The 25,709-nt window shown below is 38.4% G+C and overlaps 1 protein-coding gene across 1 annotated transcript; it reads left to right on the forward strand.

The window, feature by feature from the left end:
- The first annotated feature begins 2,108 nt into the window (after nt 1-2,108).
- Nucleotides 2,109-25,376, forward strand: LOC136877084 (uncharacterized). The gene is made up of 5 exons (XM_067150902.2): nt 2,109-2,289; nt 4,975-5,104; nt 5,377-5,497; nt 5,587-5,700; nt 23,650-25,376. Exons 1-5 carry the CDS (start codon nt 2,143-2,145, stop codon nt 24,701-24,703), a joined length of 1,566 nt encoding a protein of 521 aa, XP_067007003.1. The 5' UTR covers nt 2,109-2,142; the 3' UTR covers nt 24,704-25,376.
- Nucleotides 25,377-25,709: the final 333 nt, after the last annotated feature.

The following is a 25,709-nucleotide window of genomic DNA, read 5'->3' on the forward strand; positions in this document are numbered from 1 at the left end:
ACACAGATAGATCTTATGACGATGATAGGAGAGGAAAGGCCTAGGTGTGGGAAGAGAGCGGCCTTGATTAAGGTACAGCCCCAGGATTTGCCTGATGTGAAAATGGAAAATCACGGGAAACCATCTTCAGGGCTGCCAACAGTGGGATTCGAACTCACTATATCCCGGATGCAAGCTCACGGTTGTGTGCCCCTAACCGCATGGCCAACTCGCCCGGTCCTTATACAGTTTTATCATACTGACTATGATAATAGAACTCATGAATTTAGACTTTTGTTGCTTAGTCCATATCAACACCAAACATTGCTAATATGGAAATTTTATTCAATTGTGGCAACTGGCAATGCTTTATGTTATGATTGCCTAAAGGTGTAAAATTGCGTGATCATTGAGTCATATCGACAAGTAAAATTGTGAAGATGGTTATAAAAACTGAGAAAAAATTGTAAAGGATCGATTGCTTGAGGATTAAGACAAGAGGGAGTCGTGAAAGAAGGGAGGACTCCCTTTACATTAGATGTTCTAATATTCCAGAGTGGGAAGAAAACTTAATATTGAAAGCTCATAAAACACATCAAGAATAATACTACATTGATAGAGGGACATCTCAACTCTTTAGATAAAAAGATCAAGTTCACTGTTGAAGATGAATTGAATGATTCCATAAATTTCTTAGATGTCATGATTACAAGAGTTCAGAAGTTTACCTACGAAGTCCATAGGAAATCAACATATTTACCCATTATAATTAATAGTAACTATGAATCCAACTGGCCACAAGAATGCGGCTTACTATAGTTAGGTATATTACGCTCCCAATGGTCCCTTTCTCGTGACCTACTCAAAGAATTGAAATATATAAGCCAAATTTAATGGTTTTGATGCAAGTTTCATCAACAAGATTGTAAGTAAAGTAAAAAGGAAGCTTTTTTTCAAAATTGATCCCCCGACAAGCATAAAAAATTTGGTTTTACTGTTTTTTCATTTAATAATCCTACAGTTACACAGGTAGCTAAATTGCTTGAGAAAAGAAACCTTCAGGTGGCATATTCCACCAGCAATATCAATGCCAACATTTTTCAATTACAAAAGTGTTAACTTTCAGAAAGGCAAGTATACAGACTAAGGTGCATATGGGATTAATTGTGCTAGTTGCGGGGCCTCGTACGTCGGATAGACAGGGCGAGGCTTTGCAACTAGATACACGGAGCATGTAAATGCCAGCAAACATTGGAATATTCTCTGCCATAAGTACCCACATGGTAGAGATAGGACATACATTTAATTCCAAAGAACAAGATTTCATGGTCGTAAAGAGAATGAAGGAAGGATACTCTTGAATGCAATGAAGAACCTGCGCATCTCTCTTGATCAGTTTATAACAAGGTACATAATCTAAATGATTATTCAGATAATAACAATCCTTTTTTTTTTGGAATCAATTCCTCCCTTAATAAATTTAATTGATGTTAATAACAAAATATTTTATGAATGGAAGAATTTTCTTCCTCTTAGATGGACCACTTCCCCACCGCCCCTCCTTCCTCCATTACTTCCCCTTCTTCTACAGCACAAGCAGCCCCCTGGCACGCACAGATATAATACTAGAAGGAAGGCAGTTGTGAGTGCAACAGGTAATCAGGTGGGAGTCAGCTGTGGGAGGTGGCACGGGATTAGTAATCTTAACCGTTCACCTCATATAACAATTTATTTCGTCTCACTCTTTTTCTTTTAATAGTTTAAACATTGTTCTACTTCTTTCATTCTTATCATGAGTTCCTCCTTCCACCATAGTGTAAACAAGAAGGCCAGTGTAGCATTGCAGTGTTTCACTATGCTACGAAAACAGGTGGGAGTAGGTTACGCTAATCAGCTAAGCAGTAGTAAGTAATAAGTAATTAAAGCAGAGAGATGTAAAGCAGATGACAGATTGTGTTAAAAGCTTTCAAGTAAGAAGCATAAAAACTGACGCTTCACATTATGAGATATTTAGTTTTTTCACAGGCACTGTCAGACTCTATTAGTCTACAACGAAAATGTCTGTAACACTGATAATACATTTATGCACAGGTATATGACATTCGTCACTATGGCGGTGAGAGTGTTGGATTTCAATGCAACATCACCAACCCCTCAGATGTGATGCATGCAGTTGGTGCTACAATGAGGAGAGTGGGGCACATTGACGTACTGGTCAATAACGCAGACCACATGATAACATCACCAGTACCTTGGGATGAAGTACTGCTGAGACGATTGTTTGACAAAAATGTTTTTCCACATTTTTGGGTGAGTCCAGAAACCTAAACTTATTTTTAAATTTTTTATTCTAAAGATGTTGCACACGGCTGATTCATACTGAAAATAGATGCTGAACTTCAAGGAACACAAACACTTCTTAACTCTTTCCGGTCTAACTGCGAGCATAGCTCGCAGCGGCTGAAATTACGTTCAGGATGCGCTGCGGGCATAGCCCGTAGTAAGGTTTGACAATTCGCTAAAAATAGAGAACGAGCTATGCACGCATTCTGGTGGTTACATCATGTTTCTTCATGTATTCGTTACGAGAGTATTTAAGCAGATGGCAGTATTATATGTCAAAGTCAGAGAATTTACGATATTTTTGAACTGCATGCATCAGTAGAATTTGTCACTCAGTGAGCTCTAAGACATGGTTTCTCGCGGCGAACATGTGCTTGACGAAAGTGATATTTTCGATATTTTATGATATATTATAAGTTTATGCGCAAATGAACATATTATTGACATATGATTCGAAACAACTTCTTGCATTTCATTATGATTGGTGATCGTTTTACGGCCTAGCGCATGTTCCCGCGTATTTCATATTTGCGTGAATACGTAAGATTGTCAACATATTCGTAAAGTTGTCTGTTTAGAAGACTTATTTTGTCTTTCTCAGAAGTATTTTGTGGTAAATGGAACAATAATTTTATATTTGAGTAAGTTTTAACAAAATTTATCAATTAAAATAAAATTTCGTAAGAGCACCCATTTTCGTTATTGCAATTATTACTATTATTATTATTATTATTATTATTATTATTATTATTATTATTATTATTATTATTATTATTATTATTATTATTATTATTGAAAAATTATTGTTTTTATATCGTACTCATTATTGTTGTTGTTTTGTAATTGCAATGCACATTTTATATTAGCAAAATAGGGTAAATATAACTGTATTTCAGAAAACTGTACTTGCTTATTTATCCGTCACACTTTTCTTCCATTCGCAAAACATGGTATAATATATAAACAATTTTAAAATCTCAAGTGATAGTTGACAAGATACAACGAGCGCTTTTGAAAATTAGATTCTCAAACAAGCACAAAGAAAAAAGAATCATGCCAATATCTACTACAGGTACAGAGATATAATGTTTTAAAGTTCCTTAAAAATGTCCAGTCCAGAATGTTTGTTACGGATATTAAGGCCCAGACTGGAATGGTTTAATGTTATGGAACTTCCACCTTCTCTGTAAAAGAAGCTTTTTATTATGTATAATAATATTCATGTTCACATCACATTGTTATATATATGGCATGGAATTCTTTATGAACAACAATGTCTGGCTCTTGAAAACAAAGGAAAGTGAGGAGTTTTATTTATTTATGTAGCCATGGAGGTAATGAACCTTGTATTACATAACCAATGCCAGTGTCTGGCTCCATGGCTAAATGGTTAGCATGCTGACCTTTGGACCAAGGGGTGGAGTTAGAGTGGCAACGGGAGCTTTCCGTACTAGCCCCATTCCCATCTTTACGAATAAGGAGGCAGCAGTTATTCCTCACATATGCTGCCAAAATTTGTGATATGCTGCTACATCCAAGCTAACAATGCATCTTTAGTTCCCAATACCACCAGAGGTACCAAGACCAGCCGAATGCCACATGGCTGGTTGGGATTCACATTGATAGCTTGTGTCATGAGTAAGATAGGATTCACCCATTCACCCATTCACCCATCCCAACCTAGTTTTTACTAATCTCATATCCATCAAGAAGACTAAGTTCTTTAGGTGTACAACAGGAGTGATTGCTGAAAGGAAAGAACAACAATACTCTCTTTCCTCTAATTAGAAGTGAAAAAGTAAGAGGTCTGAATCTTTGGAGAGTTAAAGAATCAGCAAAAGAAAGGGAATGGCTGCAAGGGATATGAAAATTTATCTCCCTAAACCTTCGAAGAGAACGCACCGCAAGAGAACGTGTTGCTGCTCTAGAGCAATAGTATGATATCTTAAAAATGGCTGGGAACAGCTTCTACCCCATAATTAGGAAATTCTATATCATTCTCCGAGTGCAAACAAATTGGGTTGTTCCAAACATGTCCTTTATCTACATTCCCCTGTGTCAGAAATCGGTTTACGTCCTCCACAAATTCTTGTGCCTTCCAAAGTATACTGTCATCTTCTTCTATATCCTTATGTGTGAAGAATGTAATAATATGTGTGGTTGGAAGGCCATATTCAGGCCTTTAGCAAATCCCTTGGTGTTATTTGACAGAAGTAGGCTGTGTGCTGACATTCGGTTTCACCCTACCTCATTATCAACATCACACATCTAAACGTGCACATCACCTTTAGGTATCAAATAGAAAGACCTGCATTAGGCAAGCTGAACATATCCTCAGACACTCCTGGCACTAAAAGCCATATGATAAATAAATAAAATGAGCAAATAAAATGAAAAAAAACAAAAGTGGATTATATCTCATTAAGTATACAGTCTAGATTTTGCACCATCTGATGACATGTCCCAGTCCAATGTAATGTTCTGAAAATTGTGGTATCTCAAAGTCAGGAGGTTTATGTCTCCACATAATAGAATTTGTACCTGTGATTAATTGGATACTAAATATAAATGTAATATTATCTCTGAAACAATCTTTATTTGCACACAATCCTGTGGTAAATTACAAACTAATAATTATACCTCATATTACAGGTGATAAAAGGGATTCTGCCGCACATGCTAAATGCGAACAAGGGCCATATCATAGGAATAACACCAGCAACTGAACTCTCAGCAGTTTCGAAAGACGTTCCTCGTGCTGCCTGCAAGTTTGCTATATCTGGTAAATACTAGCTGATTTGTAGAATAAGTTTTCCTACTTTAAGCATCAATATTATTTTGTTCAATGAGTTTTGCATACATGGGGTGCAGATACCATACTCTTCATGGAGAAATATATTTTTCTATCAGGCCAGGTAAGTTTAAATATATTGATCACTTATTCATGTTAAAATAGCATTTCACAAATCACCTCATTGAAATTCATGATCACCTCAGTAACTAAATGACAACAGTTCCAGAGGTTGCATAAAATTCTGTTTTCTTTTCATGTAGGAATGATGGAAGCACTTCTGCAGGAAATCCGCCTTGTTCCAGGAAATAAAGTGCGTATGACTTGTGTCCACCCATATTGTCCACCATGTAAACAGGCTGCATATCGTCAGCTTAAGTTCAGGTGAGGTATCAATAATTTTTAATGCTTCCTAAACGACCCACAAGAATTATTTTATTGCATTCAGTTGATTGTATTAATTTCTATTGAAGGATAACACCAAGGACTACAGAGGAAATGGCCAAAGATATTCTGAAGGGCATCAAATCAGGTCACGATGTGTTTAGTGTGCCTCGGAAGATCTACTGGTATACAAATATCCTCAGGTAATAATTTTACTTCATGGGTAAGTTTATTAGGGCATCAGAATAGCCTTAACACTAGAACGCTGGAGATTCTGACATTCCTGGAACAGCGGTAAGGGGTCATTTTAACCCATTGTATAACATGCTTGGAAACATTCAAAATAGAACACAATAAAACATGTATTTCCTACTGGGTTTCCACAGCTTTATTTTACACATAAGGACATAAAATTAGTGTATGGACCTTTTATATTACTGATGGGCACTTGAATAATCACAAACAACTGCACCATGTTTCTGTTTCTCTAAGAAGTTTTCACAAAAATAACCCATTGAAAACTGTTTCTTAGTCAACGATAAGATATCTATTAGGTTCAACTTTTTCAATACTAATTAGGTACGTGTTTATGTTACAAATACCTTTTATTCAACTTTGGGACTGGTTTTGACATATATAATGGTCATCATCAGCCATAAAATGAATCACAATATATAAGCAAAGACAATCTGTAACTGACTATTAACACCATGTGTCATAACAGAAGAGTAACTGCTTAATAATTAAATCTGGCGCAGTGACACATTGAAGTAAACATTAAGTCTCTCATTATTCAAAGAATAAAAGAAGGTTCTTCAACATGTAGTCTTTGTGCATCCGTTGAATAGGAGGCTCCGATAGGCTTCCAAAGTAAAGAGTCATTTAAAACACTCACACGTGATATGCGTCAACCAGACTGTCGAGAACTTGTTTGAGTCAGTTGTAATTTATACCTGATAAAATTTTAATACTGAGGATTATGAAATCAGTCAGCGGTAAAAGACGTTAGTCTAGTGAGAAGGAGATATAAAATGTGGCAGGTCTGGAGGGGAGGAAGATGGGGAAAGAAAAAGATCTTGTTAGGGGATTAATAGGTTTAAGATGGGTCTTGTGAATAATGTGATGGGTGTTTGTAACGTGATAGGGTACTGCGTGTCATGGTAAATATTGACCTCCTATTCAAAAGATTCTTCTTCTTAATGTGCCATCTTCTAGCGAAGTTTGGCGGTCAACATGGCGGTACTTAAATACTTTAATTAAAAATCAAATAGAATGTTAGTTTTTTCTGAGATTTCGTTCAGATTCGGATTGGAGTTGAAGACTGGTGTAAGTGAATGAAGCAATTTTCTGCAACGTCAAGAATAGGGCCTTTGTCCATATTCATGAGTACCTCTATATCATGTTGTATGTTACTGAAGCTATGCTTTGAATCTTGAATGTTCTGGCCAATTGCCGAGTATCTATTATATTTTGTAGCATTAACATGTTCCATGTATCTGATTTTGAAGTTCCTCCCTGTTTGACCAATGTACGAGGATTGACAGTTTTGACATTGGAATCTGTAGACACCTGGTTTTTGATAAATGTTAGTCTTGTTAATTGAGCTGGTATTATATAAGATATCCATATTTCTATTGTTAGTTCGATATGCGATTTTGGTATTATGTTTCTTCAGAATATTTGTAACTATGTAAATATCGTCATTGAATGTGAAGGTTGAATAATAATCAGGTTTAATTTTCTCTCTAGTTAGAGTTGAATTTAGGCAAAATTTTTGTTTGTTGATAATGCGCTCTATAAAAGCATTGTCATAACCGTTATATTTCGCTCTGAAGTGGATTGTATTCAATTCTTTATTTAGATTTACTGTATTAAGTGGTATACTGAATGCCCTGTCTACCATAGTGTTGTAGGTCGCATACTTGTGTGCTTTGGGATGATAAGAATTTTTCTTGATAGTAGTGGATAAAAGGTATTTGTAACATAAACATGTACCTATTAGTATTGAAAAGGTTGAACCTAATAGATATCTTATCGTTGATCTCAGTTCAACACGGAAACATTAATGAAGTTTCGTATCTTTAAATTTTCTTAGTCAGTTGTCCACATTGCAACAATTATACATTTTCAGTAATTCTTTAGGCAAATTATAAACATGCTAAACACATTTTGTACACAAAACTTCTACTTTTCATGCACATTTTCTGTACACTGCTTTGAGGCACTTGCTGCAGGCATTGCTAGACTTGTTGCATTTACACAGACCAACTTGGCATTTCTTCCGCTTTTTAGATGGACACGGTCCCACAGCCTCCTCCTTTTATTGTTGTTGTTGTTGTCCTTGCTTGTCATGCCTTGTTAGTTCACTTGCCAGCTGTAGGATGAACTTCTTCCGCTTTATCTTCCTACCCGTTACTTGCTTGTACATGACCCAAGCATTGATAGCTCTTAGGTCTAGGATATTGTAAAAGACATGCATTGGCCACCTCCTGCATGCACCCTTGGTGATATACTTAAGGGACATTTGGTTGACCACTCGGGCTTATTTGCCATAAATTGGGTAAATCTGCACCTGGTTTTGCTGGGAAGTAATTGTTCATCCACTCTAATATTTTCACTTGGGTGGTAACAGTGAAGACAATTTTCCACGACTTTGTCCCAGATTTCAGAAACAACAGCGAACCTGTTAGCTGGCAGGCACTCAGCTCAGGTTGATTTCTCATCAAAATGGAGGAATCTGAGAAGCTCTCGAAATCTATCTCTTGACCTTGTGTCCTTGATGAATTGCTGTCCATAAGAACGTGACCCTAGTTCATCCACAGACACACCTTTCAAACACAGGACACCGCGGGTATACATGATGGCAATCATAGCCTCCAACTCCTCGAGTGACATGGTTCAGTCCATGAAATTCTTTCCGAGCGTTTGATTCTGTGTGTCATTTCTTTAGACGAAGCATGGATTCATCAAAGGGGAGACAAAAGGCACTAATAGCAGAGTCGTAAACTTGGTGATAAGAATATGTTGTGGGACCTCCCCGCTCCCTTAGGACGTTCACTGAAGCCCGCCTTGCAGATGAACAGTTCGAATCCAAGACCTCCCACTCAGTTCCATCTTGGGCAACCATCTTCACTGCTGAAACACCTAACTGAGAGTGAGACATTTGGGGCAAGTTCGGAGATAGATTAGCATTTTCAACTTCTCCTGTAGATGATTCAGATAATTTATCCTCTGTCTCGTTGTGATCTTCGTCCTCACTAGTCTCTCTTGTCTCAAGCAAAAAATCACCATCTGAATCGGATAGTACACCTTCAGACTCAACATCTGAATTTTCTAGCATACAAGACACCTCGTCAGCAGAAAGATGATCATAGCACAACATACCTGTAAAAAGAACACTTTCTAAATGATGAGATGAATACAATAATCCCGCTAACTGGAACACTTATCTGACAGTAATAATGTTATTTGCTTTACGTTCCATTAACTACTCTTTTACAGTTTTCGGAGATGTCAAGGTGCCAGAATTTTGTCCCGCAGGAGTTCTTTTACGTGCCAGTAAATCTACAGACATGAGGCTGACGTACACGAGAACCTTCAAATACCACCGGACTGAGCCAGGATCGAACCTGCCAAGTTGGGGTCAGAAGGCCAGTGTATCAACCGTCTGAGCCACTCAGCCTGGCTCATCTGACAGTAAGAGCTCAACAATACTAATAATATTGGCCGGATACACACTGTTGTCCGACATTGCAAACTGCTGTAATAAGGAATATTGTACAAGTGTCAAAATGACCCCTCCAACTGTCCAGAGTATGCCATACCACAAATCAATGAAAATGTAAATATTTAGCTCGTTGCAATACATCATGATGAACGGGATGAAAAGCGATGAAAAATCAAGGTATTTGAAGAGAAATTATACAAGAGTGCACACGTTTTTTAAGAAAAATTTAAGGTGGGTGTCATTTTGACCCCTTCCGCTGTTCTAGTGTTAAGAACAGATCTTTCTTTTTTATCTCTTCAGTTAGACATCTCTGTGACTGGAAATTTAATATTCAACAGAGAACCTCTCAACTGAAAGCAAATATTTAGGGTGACCAGAATACTCAGAATTTAATATTTTTTTGTGCTTGTGCTTTGCTATACTGTATAAGAATTGTATATGAAATACTGTAGTTCACATATTGTAAGAATTAATTACTGTAAATTGCATGGCTCTTTGCCTTACTATGGGGAGGTCGCCATATGCCAATCCTTGTGTGATGTCCAGGTTGAAGGAATTTTAATTATATTGGCAGAGCCCCTTGCCTACTGCTGATCACAATCAAGATGGGGAATTTTAATGTTATTATCAGGGCCCCTTGCCTGCTGCCAGTCAGAATTGAGTTGGGTATATATTTTTTTTTTTTACAATTTGTTTTACATCACACCAACACAGATGGGTTTTATGGTGACAATGGGATGGGAAAGGCCTAGGAGTGTGAAGGAAGGGCTGCCGACAGCTGGGGTTCGAACCCACTATTTCCTGGATACAAGCACACAGCTATGAGCCCCTAACCACATGGCCAACTCGCCTGGTTGGGGTGCATTAATTTTCATTATAGCAGCAACCCTCCTTGCCTACTGCCAGTCACAAAACCATGACAAAGAGACCAACGATAAAGCATGTGCCAAAACACAACAAACCATTTTTTCTCAAAAATTATTAGAGATACATAGAACATTCATATAAACTTTTGTCTGAGATGTCGAATTTCAGGTGCACTTGGTGCACTCCATTGTTTAATAGGACTGCAACATATTCAACTTTAAGTGCCCCAAGCGCACATTTTGCTTTGACTTACTTCACCTTATCTTTCCCTACATAGACCACTCAAAAGATAATGTGATGATAAGTAGTCTCTCTATTAACCAAAGGTATCAGCTTTATGCTCGCCAAATTTGAACTCCATCAGTGAGGTAGTTTTTACTTGAAGAAACACAGGAAAACATACAAAATTTGAGATTTATTTCTGCTGCCATTTTTTCTTAAATCACAGTTCTTGCAGGAATCCTTTGATATTCCAAGATGATACATAGGCTATATTACCCGGAATGGTATTATATTTCAGATGATGAAAGGAAATTCAAAATTGGTCCAATAGTTTCTGAGATTAGCCATTACAAATAAACAAACTCACAGTCTCCCTTTATATATCAGTATAGATATAGAAGTATAGATAGATAAATATAGATACCATACTTAAAAATTATTAGAGTTATGAGGAAAATTTATATAAACATTTTTAAGGGTAAATCAAATATACTAATTGTGAAGGCAGCTTATTAACTTTTAAGGGTCCTAGGTGTAGGTTTTCCTCCAACTTGCTTCACATTTTCTTTTGCTATATCATTTACTTAAGAAAAAATGTGAGAGTAAAATACAGAAAAGAATCTCTTTTCTAGGAAATAGAATTTTTACTACACTCACTGACTCCATTACTTAATAGGACTAACCATTTAGGCAGGGTATTAACTTTTTAAGGTTCGCAGGTGTACATCTTCCTAACACTTCTTTCATGTTTATGCAGGGCCCCCTTAAGATACACTGTAATAGTAATTAGCTTACTTGTTAACCAAAGGTTCCAGTTGTATGCTTGCCAAATTTGAGCAAGTCTATCATGTAGTATTTACATGAAAGAAACCAAGACAAAAAATAAGAGATCAAGAATAAAGCATCCACCAGTACACAGCAAAACAATTTTTTTCCAAAAAGAAATATTAGAGATACAAAGAAAATTCATTGGTCAATATGACTTACCATTTAGGGTTCACATTTTCTTTCACTACATAGCCCACTAAAAAAAAAAATAATAATAATAATAATAATAATTAAAAAAAAGAAGCATACTAGTAAGTAGCCTGTGTATCAGATGTCCAGATTAATGCTAGCCATGAATTTAAATTGTTTAAACTCTGAACCATAAAAGTAGTTACTGGGACTTAAAGCAAGTAACATTATTATTTAAAATGTTTAAACAGAATCTCTCTTTGGTCTTTTGTACACTCACGAATAGGCCTGCTTCGAACATCAGGCCTGTATTCTAAAATACTTGACGGGATGTTGCCATAGAGTGAGTGTTATAATGGACCATTCAATGAAACAGCATGTAATAGACATAAACTTCAAATCCAACAGGATTATCCAAGTCAATCTAAAATTAAACCTTACCCAGAACATTAGTAACATTCAGTGCTATATCTCAAATATTATTATAATATTTATAGATCCACCTGTTCTATAAATATTATAATAATATTTGAGATATACGTCAACTTCAATACGGAACCAAAATGAGAATAGTTACTTGCAAATTCAGTGCTATGCCATCCGATTCATTGGCTGAATGGTCAGCGTACTGGCCTTCGGTTCAGAGGGTACCGGGTTTGATTCCCGGCCAGGTTGGGGATTTTAACCTTAATTGGTTAATTCCAGTGGCCCGGGGGCTGGGTGTTTGTGCTGACCCCAACATCCCTGCAACTCACACACCACGCATAACACTATCCTCCACCACAATAACACACAGTCACCTACAAATGGCAGATGCCGCCCACCCTCATCGGAGGGTCTGCCTTACAAGGGTTGCACTCGGCTAGAAATAGCCACATGAAATTATTATTATAATGCCATGCTCTGCAAGTAGGTTGTGGTAGTTCAGAAAAAGACCTCTTTGAAGAATCGTTGGAAGAGCAAGTTAGAGGTGAAGGAACCATTGTTATTGGTGACATGAATGCCCAAGTAAGGTATGATAGGCAAGGTTATGAAAGCATCATGGGCACGCATGAATGGGGACCAAGGAACACTCAGAGAAGCAGACTCCTAGATTTCTGTCTGAGAAATAACATAGTTATTGGTAATACCTGGTATCACAAACAGAAAAGTCACAAAACCACCAGATATGGATGGAATGGGCAACAGGAGTACATCATTGATTATATTATGGAAGATAAACATATACAAGAAATGTTGTTGGATGTGAAAGTGGTCCCAAGTGTGTCTCTTGACAGTGATCATGGGCTCCTTGTTAGTTGTTTCAGGTTTAAAAAGTTGAAGGAAATAAGAACCATCCAGGACAAGAAATTAAAGGTATGGAAATTGAAGGATAAAGAGAAGGCCACAGAAGTTCAAGAAAAAGTCCAGCAGCGAATACCAAAAATAGACACTGAAACAGTTGAAGAAGAATGGAAAAATTTCAAGGAATGCTTGGTCAAGACAACAAAGGAGACATGTGGAAGAACAAATGGCAAAAGGAAATGGAAAGAGACACCCTGGTGGAATGATAAAACAAGAGACACACTTTACAGTGGCGAAAAAATGAGTGTATCCTCCTTATTCAATACATTATATATTCCATCATAAGGCGGAGTAATCAAATTCAAACATGTTTCTGCTCGATTGAGCCATCTTCAGTGAAAAAAAGGTGCGGTGGGTGAAATAATTGACATAATATAAGCTAAAAAATGCCAAGAAAATGTAATGAAAGAAATGAAAAAACAAAAGATAGCCTAGACAGAAACTAAATTAGCACAATATACAATATTTATATCATCATGTGGAGCAGAAAGCAACTCACTGCAGCAGAATTCAGTGAAACAGGGGTTAATACAAAAACATAATTGAAACTAAAAACTGTGTTAACCTAAGGTTCACTGAAGATGGCTCAAATGAGCTGAAACATGTTTGAATTTGATTACTCCGTCTAATGATGGAATATATAATGTATTGAGTAAGGAGGAGACACTCATTTTTTCACCATTGTAAAGTGAAAACAGTCAATACAGAATGATTCTACTATCTTGTAATAAGAGACACAGTCCTTAAAAAGAACAATGCCTACAGAAAATTTTTCAAAAGTCGAACAGATAAGGACAAAGAACTCTAAAAGTTGGCGCAAAAATAATCTAAGCAGGTTGTCAGAGCAGAAAGAGAAGGTTGAATGGATGGAGTGATAAACTAAATGGACATGTAGATGGCAACAGAAAAATGTTGTATGGAAGGCTAAAGAATAGGAGGAGGGACAAAGAACAGACTAATTATCTGACTAGTTACAGTGGGTATCTCATTAGAGATGACATAGAGATCAAAGATGAATGGAAGAATTATTTTGATAAGCTGTTAAATGTGAATGATATCACAAACCTTCCATTAGATAGATTAGTTAAAGATGGAAGACACTATAACAGATCTGACGTGTCACACCGGCACCGTCCTCCAGGTCCCTGAAACAACCCTTCGGATAATGGGGAGATTAACCTTACACACCTAGGGGTAAGGCCCCCAGGTGAGAAGGTTGGCTGCGTATTTGCCCCCAAAGGGAGTTAAAGCGAATACATGAGGGAGACCAAAAAGTCAGATGAAAAAACATCAACATACGAATTTCACAGAAAAGGAGAAAAACACACTTACCTGAAAAGTGGAAGGAAGCGGCTTATGGCCGTGGTCGAGATGTGAAAAAGAAACAGTAACAGTGCTCCGTTGATTCAATGAAATAAAAATCAACCTTCTTTAAAAACTCAAAACCTTTAACGTATGAGTGATAAACTTAATTGATTAAAACAACTAGATTACGAAAGCATAAGTTAATTGAGAAAATTGAAAAATTGTTAAAAAGATAATACAGATAACATGTTGACCTCCATACCTTATTAACAAATGCTACTGGAAACCCAGAAAAAGTGAAAGAATTACCCAAAAGAAAGAAAACAGTGGTCACCAGATTAAAATTCTAAAATTAAACTTCAATTCAAATAAACTTAGCTACAGTTGTAAACAAATGCTGAGAACTTCACTTCAACTGCACAACGTCGTGTAGAAAACAGTGGTCACCAGATTAAAATTCTAAAATTAAACTTCAATTCAAATAAACTTAACTACAGTTGTAAACAAATGCTGAGAGCTTCACTTCAACTGCACAACGTCGTGTAGAAAACAGTGGTCACCAGATTAAAATTCTAAAATTAAACTTCAATTCAAATAAACTTAACTACAGTTGTAAACAAATGCTAAGAGCTTCACTTCAACTGCACAACGTCATGTAGCAAACACCATTACTACCAAGGGGCTGTCCCAAGATTTGAAATTACGTATAAGACCAACTTAAAACACTCACCAAAAGAATCAAAATTGAAAAATAAATAGGTGGCAAAATTAATTAAAAGAATAAAATCATCAACAGACTCCAGAAGAAAAGATTAACATCCACCAAATGCCAAGCAAATCAACACGTATTGGTACACTTCAATTCAAACCTTAATAACAATCCAATCCACAATGCAAAGCCTCCTTCCAAAGCAAGAAGGAAAGGTACCCGGCACAAAGATTAATATGCTCCAAAAATCACAAACCGGCAAAGAAAACAAAAGAATAAGAGCAGAAATACACACAAAATTAAAAACAAGTAAGGTAAAAACATGATAAGGCCAATACCAAGCCACCTTGGTTCACTAGGCACACACAACCCACATTTTTCTTCACTTGATATCAGAGTAGAATTTCATAGGTACACACCTTTTCCAGACTCAAAATTTTTCTAATGTCCAAACCTGCCATTGTTGCTGATGTTACAAAGAGGCAGCTCAGCTTACCATCTACACGAAAAAATGCAGAAGAAGGAATTTAAAAAAAACTAATGGTAGTTGAAACATAGAGGCAGAGGAGGTCAACCACAAACTCATTGGGTAATAATACCTATGGAAGGTGAAATTCACCTGGGTTCTGCCATCAGATCACACACCATCGCATAGAAAACTTTTTCACGTCTGCACATCATGGCTCTCAGTTCGTACTAACGCTTCAGCATGTCAGGCAGTGTAGCTTCGCCAGGGAGCTTGTGGTGTGTGCACCGATGAGCAGAAGCAGTTGCACAGACATAATGCGACAGCAAGTGCCGCTTTACGTGAATTAATTGTAGTTCTTTGGCTAAAAGCTGGTTAACACGAATTTTGATAGTTGTCATACCAATCCAAAAAAGGTTGTTGGGGAGGTTCTATACCGCTAATACTGTTACACATGGAATGATATAGACCATGCATGAAAATACATCAAAACAGGAAAATCTCCGGTCATTAATGAAGTGTGTGGTGAAATTATCAGGTCTATGGGTGATGCAGGAAAGCAGTGAGTGTATAGACCTTTTCACAAGATATGGAAGGATGGGTAGATACCAGCAGACTGGAAAAAAAAGGTATCATCATTCCACTCTTTAAGAAAGGTGACAGGAAGAAATGTTCCAATTACAGAGAAATTGCATTAACTTCCCAAGTGGAAAAGCTGTATGAAATGATTTTAGAAAGGAAAATAAGACCATTGATAGAATTAAAATTATCAGAGGAACAATACGGATTCCGGAAAGGCAGGATCAACAGTTGATCTAATATTTGGACTGCATCAGGTAATGGAGAAGTACTGTAAACATAATAAGGTCCTTTGGCTGGCCTTCCTGGATATCAAAAATGCCTCATCAGTGGAATCAATATTGACATAATAAAATGAATTGAGAACTTATATGAAGACATCAGTAGTCACCTCAAAACACTATCAGTAATCCTTTAGAATAACTACGGGCCTAAGACAAGGTAGACTTCTGTCACCTCTTCTCTTCATTACTGTGATGAATGAGATTCAACAACAAGTATGCCAAAATGTTGGTGATGCTATTTGCTGATGGCATCTGTATATGGAGAGATTCCAAGGAGGAACTTCAGAATCAGATCAATGTATGGACAGTAACAGCTAAAGGGGAATGGCCTAAGATTCAGTCAGGAAAAAAGTGAAGTGCTGGTTATGCAGGGAAATGGTCAACATGAAGGTTACATGAAATAGAGGGTAAACAACTCAAGATGTCCAACAAATTTAAATATCTAGGAAGCATGATATCAGCAACAGGCTCCCCTGAAGAGGAACTTGCCAGCAGGATTCAATCTGGAGGAATATTCTATAGAGTTGTCCGAGACCTAATATGGAACCCAAAAGTACCATTGAAATGCAAGCAAGCAATTTATCTGACTTATTACATGCCAATTTTGACATACGGAAGTGAGACCTGGACAATGAGCGAGGATTCAGCTAGCTGAAATGAGATTCGTCTGAGTGATGGTTGGCAAAACAAGACGAGATAAAATTCATAAAGAGAACATCAGGGACATGGCTCAGGTTTGCAGAATGCAGGATAACATAACTCTTTGTAGACCCAAATAGTATGGTCACATGTGAAGGATGGATCCTGACTGCATACCCAGAAAAATGTATGATCTGCAGTTAAAATATTCAAGACCATGAGGGTGACCAAGAATGCGATATACAGACATGGTGAAAAACGACATTCAGCAACAAGGAGGGGACTGGAACAACACTGAAGAAGAAGAAAAGTACAAAGACAGAAGTTAGTGGAGGGGCTTCATTCGCCGACCCATCGTATAGATGGAATGACGTGGGATATGCTATGTTGCCATTGTTACAGCTGTCAATTCTTCATCCGATTCCTGCAGCGAGGGAGTATGGTGACAATATCTCGACAATGGTTAGTTTTAGGGCCTTAAAACGCAATAATAAAGTTTTGTTCTACACATCATGAGGTATAAAATGAGCTCTGTCTCCTCCTTATACAACAAATTTGATATTTCGCCCATATACTAACATGCCAAACGGCCAAAATCACAGTTCTTGTGGGAAACCTTTGATATTCTGGGAGGATACAAAGCCTATGCTACCCAGAATTATATTATCTTCAAATGGTGAAAGAAATCACAAAATCAGTCCAGTAGTTTCTGAGACTATATTGTTTAAAAATGTTAAAAGAACAAAATTAGGTAAGTCTTACAGTGTCCCTATTATTGTGCATGCCTTATGTTATACTTCTTATGGCCAATTTTAACTTGTCTTTGAATATTGAATATTAGATCTCTTGCAATTGTTCTCACCAGCTGAAGATTTCCCTAACTAGGGAATGAAACATGTATTGAAATGTTAAAATTTTAAAATATATTCTTTTTGTATATTTAATGTATTTAAAACTCTGTTTTCAATACAGACTTAAAGATGGTATTTCTTCCTTGTCATGTTTCTGACAATGAGGAAATAAGGATGAAGCAAGGATATATAAACAAACTCAAAGTCTCTCTCTATATTCATTCATTCATTCATTCATTCATTCATTCATTCATTCATTCATTCATTCATTTAGCTTCCATAGACTGTACAATTACATATTTTGAAATATGCCAACAGTACAGGAGTTGGCGAGTGTTTTCTTAATAGTAACAATAATATATGCACAATAATGAACATTTTGAAAAAGAAGAAAAGGAAAAACAAAACAGAAAAACCAACTGTTAGGACAGCACATCTTAATTTTTTTTAAAATAAATAATATTACTAACAGTCCGCCTCTGTGGTGTAGTGGTTAGCGTGATTAGCTGCCACCCCCGGAGGCCCGGGTTCGATTCCCGGCTCTGCCACGAAATTTGAAAAGTGGTACGAGGGCTGGAACGGGGTCCACTCAGCCTCGGGAGGTCAACTGAGTAGAGGTGGGTTCGATTCCCACCTCAGCCATCCTGGAAGTGGTTTTCCGTGGTTTCCCACTTCTCCTCCAGGCGAATGCCGGGATGGTACCTAACTTAAGGCCATGGCCGCTTCCTTGCCTCTCCCTTCCAATCTTCCCATCCCTCCACAAGGCCCCTGTTCAGCATAGCAGGTGATGCCGCCTGGGAGAGGTACTGGTCATACTCCCCAGTTGTATCCCCCGACCCAAAGTCTCACGCTCCAGGACACTGCCCTTGAGGCGGTAGAGGTAGGATCCCTCGCTAAGTCCGAGGGAAAAACCGAACCTGGAGGGTAAACAGATGATGATGATGATGATGAATATTACTAACCAATATTTACAAGACAAGTGTGGTGTTAATAATATGTAGGCCTGCATAATCAATGTGACATTAACATATTTTTAAGGCTATATACTAGATATTAACTCTCTTGATGCCAGGTGGTAGTGCGAGCACCCACCCTTTAAATTGCCAAAACCGATCAGGTCGGCCTTTTAAAATCCAGTCGGAAGTTGCCAGAGCCGATAACATCGGCCGGCCTAAAATTCTGTGATATTCACAATTTTGAGGCAATCTATAGTGACGTAAATACTTTTGTTACAATCTGTAGTAAAGGGGCTACACGTCATTGTGTGCCTGACCTTGCTTTGGAAGTTCTAAGAGGGTGTTATAGCTTTCACAAGAGTCGTTTCCTGTGTTTACAAATACCACTAACTGGTCAGTAGGAGATTGCTCCTTGTAGTGAGTGGAGTTATGACAGCAAAATGGCAAGTTGTTCACGTGATACTTTTTCAGCAAGTATTGATAACGATAAATTAATGTAGTATTTGGAACAATGCGAAGTTAACGCAGATGATTTATCAGATAGCGATAGTGAATTTAGTTCAGAGATTTGCGACGAAATTTTACTGGACACACCCGCAGAATCACTGCAGCTAAAGAAGAGATGTTTAAATGTTTCTAATGGCACTAAAGCTACTCTGAAATTGGTGGTAAATGAAACTAGTGATAACGAAGATGGTGATGATGTCCCTGGAGTACATTTTGTGGAAATTTGTCCCAGTGAACCAGACAACATTCCTCAACCTCCTGTCACCTTTAAAGAACTTCTTGGATCTAAGCATGCCCCTCCGTCTGATTCTCCGCCCATATTATACTTAAATTTACTTTTCACTTTCTCTCTGCTAAACCTTATAGTCACATATAGTCCTCTATCATTACATAAATACTGGTCCCCGCGGGTCAAGTGTAGCGGGCCTTTCTCTCACCTGGAGGGCATGGGTTCGATTCCCTCTAAGGTCAAGAATTTTCGCCTGGTCCTGAGGGTTGGTTCGAGGTTCACTCAATCTAAGTGACCCTAAGTTATTGCAATTGAGGAGATATTTGAGGGTGAAAGGGCGACCCCGGTCTAGAAAACCAAGAATAAGGACCGAGAGGATTCGTCTTACTGACCATGCCTCACCTCGTAAACTGCAGCTCTACGAAGTGAGCAGCGGTCGCTTGGTAGGCCAAAGTAAATCAGGGCTTTAGCGCCATAGATTTCATAATTACGTATATTCTGTTGTATTGTAAAATTATTTTTCAAATAGATACTAGAACCAAGAACGAGAAATAAATTATGCTGAAAACAAAAACTATAATATCAAATATTATTTTTAATTTTTTTAATAATTAAGAATTATTTTCATACTATTTTGTCCACACGTAGAAAATCTCTTGTCAGTATTTGTCATACATCAATACACATACGCGAATTTTATCGGTGAGTAAAATTGTCTTGTTTTTACTAGTGATATATATCTGAATTTTTATTTTTTATGTTTTTATTTTTCTTGTTCAAATTAGTTATTCTATAGACTTGCATTCAGAAATACATTATACATAATTACATATATGCTCTTGTATCGTAAATGATTTTTTCAAAGTAGATATTGAGAGAGAAAGTGCGAAAATGTTTTTCTCTTCCTAAAAATAAACATTATTGACAACTATAAATCAACAAAAAAACCTTTTTGATTCTTTATATCACTCTAAACCAGTTGCTTATTCTATGTAGTCAATATGTAGAAAATTTCATGCCGGTATTTGCTATACACCAGTAGATATACGCGAATTTTAAAATACATGTATTTCCACTGAAAACGGCCTGGCACTTTACAGAAGTAGAGTGGAGGCAGAGCTCTGGCCTCTTCCAGCTGATGGTGAGCGGCCGACCAGATCAGCTCCTGGCTCTAAGAGGGTTAAGAACATTTACAAGTTAATAAGTAATATCATCATTATCAGCACTTCATCATGTATTCTTCTGTACAATAGAAGCAGCTACTCAGCACCAAGCAGGTATAAGTACCAACATAGTTGGGGATGTGTGGGATCTGGTAAATGCAGCACGGATGAAATTTAAGAAAGCAGAGATTGTTATCAGTGGAATTCTGTGTAGGAGGGATACTTACTGGAGGGTGATTAGGGATTTAAATGGGACTATGGAGTGGGTATGTGGGAAACTGGGAGTAAAATTTCTAGATCCTAATGGGTGGGTAGGAGATAGGGATCTGCGCTCAGATGGCCTTCACTTAAACCACAGTGGTACATATAAGTTAGGAAATTTGTTTAGAAGGGTTATAGGGGGGTACATTCAGGGAAACAGAGTGGCCTAGGGAACGGTGTTAAAGGAACAGGGAACTGGAAATCAAGTAGGGATGACATGAAACTGTTAGTGCTCAACTGTAGAAGTATTGTAAAGAAACGAATAGAATTAAGTAATTTAATACATATATATATATATATACACACACTGACTGACAGAGCAAATGCAACACCAAGAAGGAGTGGTCAGAACTTTATGCCAATTGCAGGGTAGACTGACGTCATTGAGGTATGCTCATGATGTGAAATGCGCCGCTGTGCTGCGCACGTAGCGAACGATAAATGGGACACGGCGTTGGCGAATGGCCCACTTCGTACCGTGATTTCTCAGCCGACAGTCATTGTAGAACGTGTTGTCGTGTGCCACAGGACACGTGTATAGCTAGGAATGCCAGGCCGCCGTCAACGGAGGCATTTCCAGCAGACAGACGACTTTACGAGGGGTATGGTGATCGGGCTGAGAAGGGCAGGTTGGTCGCTTCGTCAAATCGCAGCCGATACCCATAGGGATGTGTCCACGGTGCAGCGCCTGTGGCGAAGATGGTTGGCGCAGGGACATGTGGCACGTGCGAGGGGTCCAGGCGCAGCCCGAGTGACGTCAGCACGCGAGGATCGGCGCATCCGCCGCCAAGCGGTGGCAGCCCCGCAGGCCACGTCAACCACCATTCTTCAGCATGTGCAAGACACCCTGGCTGTTCCAATATCGACCAAAACAATTTCCCGTCGATTGGTTGAAGGAGGCCTGCACTCCCGGCGTCCGCTCAGAAGACTACCATTGACTCCACAGCATAGACGTGCACGCCTGGCATGGTGCCGGGCTAGAGCGACTTGGATGAGGGAATGGCGGAACGTCGTGTTCTCTGATGAGTCACGCTTCTGTTCTGTCAGTGATAGTCACCGCAGACGAGTGTGGCGTTGGCGTGGAGAAAGGTCAAATCCGGCAGTAACTGTGGAGCGCCCTACCGCTAGACAACGCGGCATCATGGTTTGGGGCGCTATTGCGTATGATTCCACATCACCTCTAGTGCGTATTCAAGGCACATTAAATGCCCACCGCTACGTGCAGCATGTGCTGCGGCCGGTGGCACTCCCGTACCTTCAGGGGTTGCCCAATGCTCTGTTTCAGCAGGATAATGCCCGCCCACACACTGCTCGCATCTCCCAACAGGCTCTACGAGGTGTACAGATGCTTCCGTGGCCAGCGTACTCTCCGGATCTCTCACCAATCGAACACGTGTGGGATCTCATTGGACGCCGTTCGCAAACTCTGCCCCAGCCTCGTACGGATGACCAACTGTGGCAAATGGTTGACAGAGAATGGAGAACCATCCCTCAGGACACCATCCGCACTCTTATTGACTCTGTACCTCGACGTGTTTCTGTGTGCATCGCCGCTCGCGGTGGTCCTACATCCTACTGAGTCGATGCCGTGCGCATTGTGTAACCTGCATATCGGTTTGAAATAAACATCAATTATTCGTCCGTGCCGTCTCTGTTTTTTCCCCTACTTTCATCCCTTTCGAACCACTCCTTCTTGGTGTTGCATTTGCTCTGTCAGTCAGTGTATATGAGGTTTGTTAACAACTCATTAGCATGATATTTTATCAAAAATATATATATGTATCCACATATCTTTGCAGCATATGAATGTTATAAAAGTAAAAACTTCTCATGCACAGGAATAAACTTTATGAAACACCTTATCTTGCTGAATTCAGCTGACACGTTTAGATTCTGCTGACTACATAATGCTATTCATGCAGTATGTTCCTGGGCAGTAGGAGGGTTCCTACCAAAATAATTACACTACTAGGAATAATTATCCACTTCATGACAATCCATATCATGATAAGTAATTTGTTTGCGAGTATAATTTACATGTTTGTACAGTTTACATTGAATTGCAACATATTATCATTTGTGAAAAAAATGCTCCAAGCTTCTTCAGGTGATGATGCTCTTATCGCTAAAGTTTCACTCCCGGTACATGAGTGACAATGTTGTGGGTTCGAGTATGTGTGCTTTTAGGAGTAGGAATTTTTATCCATTTTGTAACATCATCCTTTCTTGCTGTGGTCTAAAACCATTGAGAAAGATGTAAATCATCTACACTAATATTTACTACTTCTTCATTAACACTCTGTCCCCTATCACTGTTAGAGTCTACTACTTCTAATTACTGGGCGAGTTAGCCATGCGGTCAGGGGCACGCGGCTGTGAGCTTGCATCCGGGAGATAGTAGGTTTGAATCCCGCTGTCGGCAGCCCTGCAGTTGGTTTTCCGTGGTTTCCCATTTTTGCACCAGGCAAATGCTGGAGCTGTACCTTAATTAAGGCCATGGCTGCTTCCTTCTAACTCCTAGGCCTTTCCTATCCGATCATCACCAAAAGACCTTTCTGTGTCAGTGAAAAGCAACTAGCAAAAAAAGAACTACTTCTAATTCATCCTCGGTATCAATGAAACTTCTTCCTCTCCCATAGACTGCATAAGATATAACACCCTTGCCTCATACACTTCATAACTCATTTAGGCAATAAGGGACTGACTGAATGAACTCCTAATATGATTACACAGGTCACTCACTGGGTACACTCAACATTGCTGCTGGTATACTTTCGATGAACGAGACTGGTGTTGTGGGGTTCAATGAGATGCTTTATTGCACCGCTTGACAATCATCCTTTTTTATAAGAGAAAACGCCCTTCACTACAATGCCAATGATCTCAAACAATAGGCAAGTAATGTGGGGAGAGGTATGTGACAGTCAAGGTCTCTAAGTTTAAAAATAAGTGCAAATGAGCAAAATAAATTTGCACCAGGTCACTAAAGACTACATGTCACCACTCCTGGGTTAACATGGATAATAGAGATTCTATAATACATATGTACACAGTAATAAAAGATGAAGGGTTCTTCTTTGTTCCAGATGTCTACCACAGGATGTTCAGGTGTTCTGGAGAGACTATGTATACAGAAGCACATATGAAGAAGATCAACTACCAAGGGAAGAAACCTTTCACATACCTATAAGTAATTTTAGATTCACTGGAGAGAATGTCAGTAGAATGTTAGAATACCCCAGTAGTCCTGCTGAAGTATATTTTAAAAAACCTGATAGTGCCATTACTGAAGTATCCATCCCTGTACCAGAAGAAGCAGATGCTGATTGGAAATTAGTTGTATCTAAGAGTCCCACTGAGGGTCAACCTGTTGTATTTTTTTCAAAAGAAGAATGGAACATGGTTTCGCAAGGAACTTCGAAGACTTTATTACATAATAACAGTCAGTTGCACTCTCTGAACCTGCCAAGTACAAGTACTTCACCACCAAAATATGCAGATAATCTGAAGGAGATAATGTCTGATTCTGGTAGCACACTTGATGCCCCATACAGTGAAACTCCTCCCCCTGAAGAGGCACAACCCTCACTGTTGTCGAAGATCACTGATAACCTATTGAATAAGGACTGGTTGTCCACCTTGTATAAACCGCTTTCAAATCTTGTTTTGCCATCCTCTCGTCATTCCACAGTACCTTGGACTTTAAACATACCTAATTTATTTGCAAGTGAGTCACAGTCATCCCGACAGTCAATGTCAGAGAATCACAACCTGTCAGAAAAAGTGAGTCATAACCCATCAGTAAGAGAAATGGAGTCAAGTTACTCATGCAAAAACCCTGATCATCATCACCAGCACATTGTTGCCTTCACTGAATCTGAATACCAGCTCAAAGTCACTAACTTTAATGACAAGACAGAACATACATCAAAGGCTGAAGATGAGATTTTAATTGCTGATCAGAGTCTAGATGACCCCAGCCAGTCAACTGAAGAAGGGGTAATTTCTCAGATATTTAATACACCTTTGCAAACTCCACTACAGAGTGCTACCTCGAAATTCTCCCAGTACTCTCTTGCACATGACCAGTCGCAGCACAGCCATCATCAACGTCGACAAAGTCAAGATAGTTTAAAGTGACACATATACTTAAGAAAGTCTTTGGTCAAGAAGCTGAAATGACTTTATGTTTAATAATATACATATCTATGTTTGATTGAACATTGATAGGGATACAGTTCATTACGAAATACACAGAGACATTCAATGGACATTTCATGGAGGAAAATGTCAACGAAATGAAACACTATATCCTAAGACATTAATGTCATGTTTGTCAAAGAGGGCTGTGAGATAGCACCAATCTGTCATTCCATAACACTCCTGGTGAAACAATACATAGATGATGATTACCAAGACAGCAAGACCACACAATGGAATAAAGTCAGTGCTACCAACCTGAATGATAATACATTATATGCCGATGTTGAGATTCCTGAAGTTCCCAGCGAGTCAGATATATATTTGTCTTGAGTGAAAACTATTTCTGAGCAGTACATGACACATTCCCAAAGTCTACAGTGGGTTACTTCAACATTTTCCAAATATTTCCCTGTGTATGACCAGTTTGAGCATTGGGAGCCAACTGCTACATTTACTATAGATTATCATGGATCAAAACTAAACAAGGTTCCTGCGATTCCCATGACATGTACCAACACAGTGTAGAAGACTAATATTGTAGTAACTAATTAAAAGATGGATAGGAGCTTCAAAGAAGCATTCATTCACTGAAGAAAATGCTAATCTTGAAAATAAGACATTCTAACACTCCTGGACAATGCCAATTTGCAATTCCATGTAGAACTAACAATAAATATGTATATAAATATCTGCAATTCACAGTTATATTATAATGTATGACTTTGAAGGTTTGGCTCATATTATTAAAAAACATAGGAAGCATAAATTCATGTAAGGGTGATATAAAACTGTTGGTGTTAAACTGACCTCGTTACTGGCTGATACTTGTATCAAAGTATTCATATCTCTCCTGCGATTCTTCCAATATTTTATTCAGGGACGCAGATGCCTTTGATGACTAAGGAGACCAATCCTGGCATGAAACATACAACTGCATTAGTTG

Source organism: Anabrus simplex, chromosome 7 (genome assembly GCF_040414725.1).
Source record: "Anabrus simplex isolate iqAnaSimp1 chromosome 7, ASM4041472v1, whole genome shotgun sequence".
In the NCBI taxonomy this organism is placed as follows: Eukaryota; Metazoa; Arthropoda; class Insecta; order Orthoptera; family Tettigoniidae; genus Anabrus; species Anabrus simplex.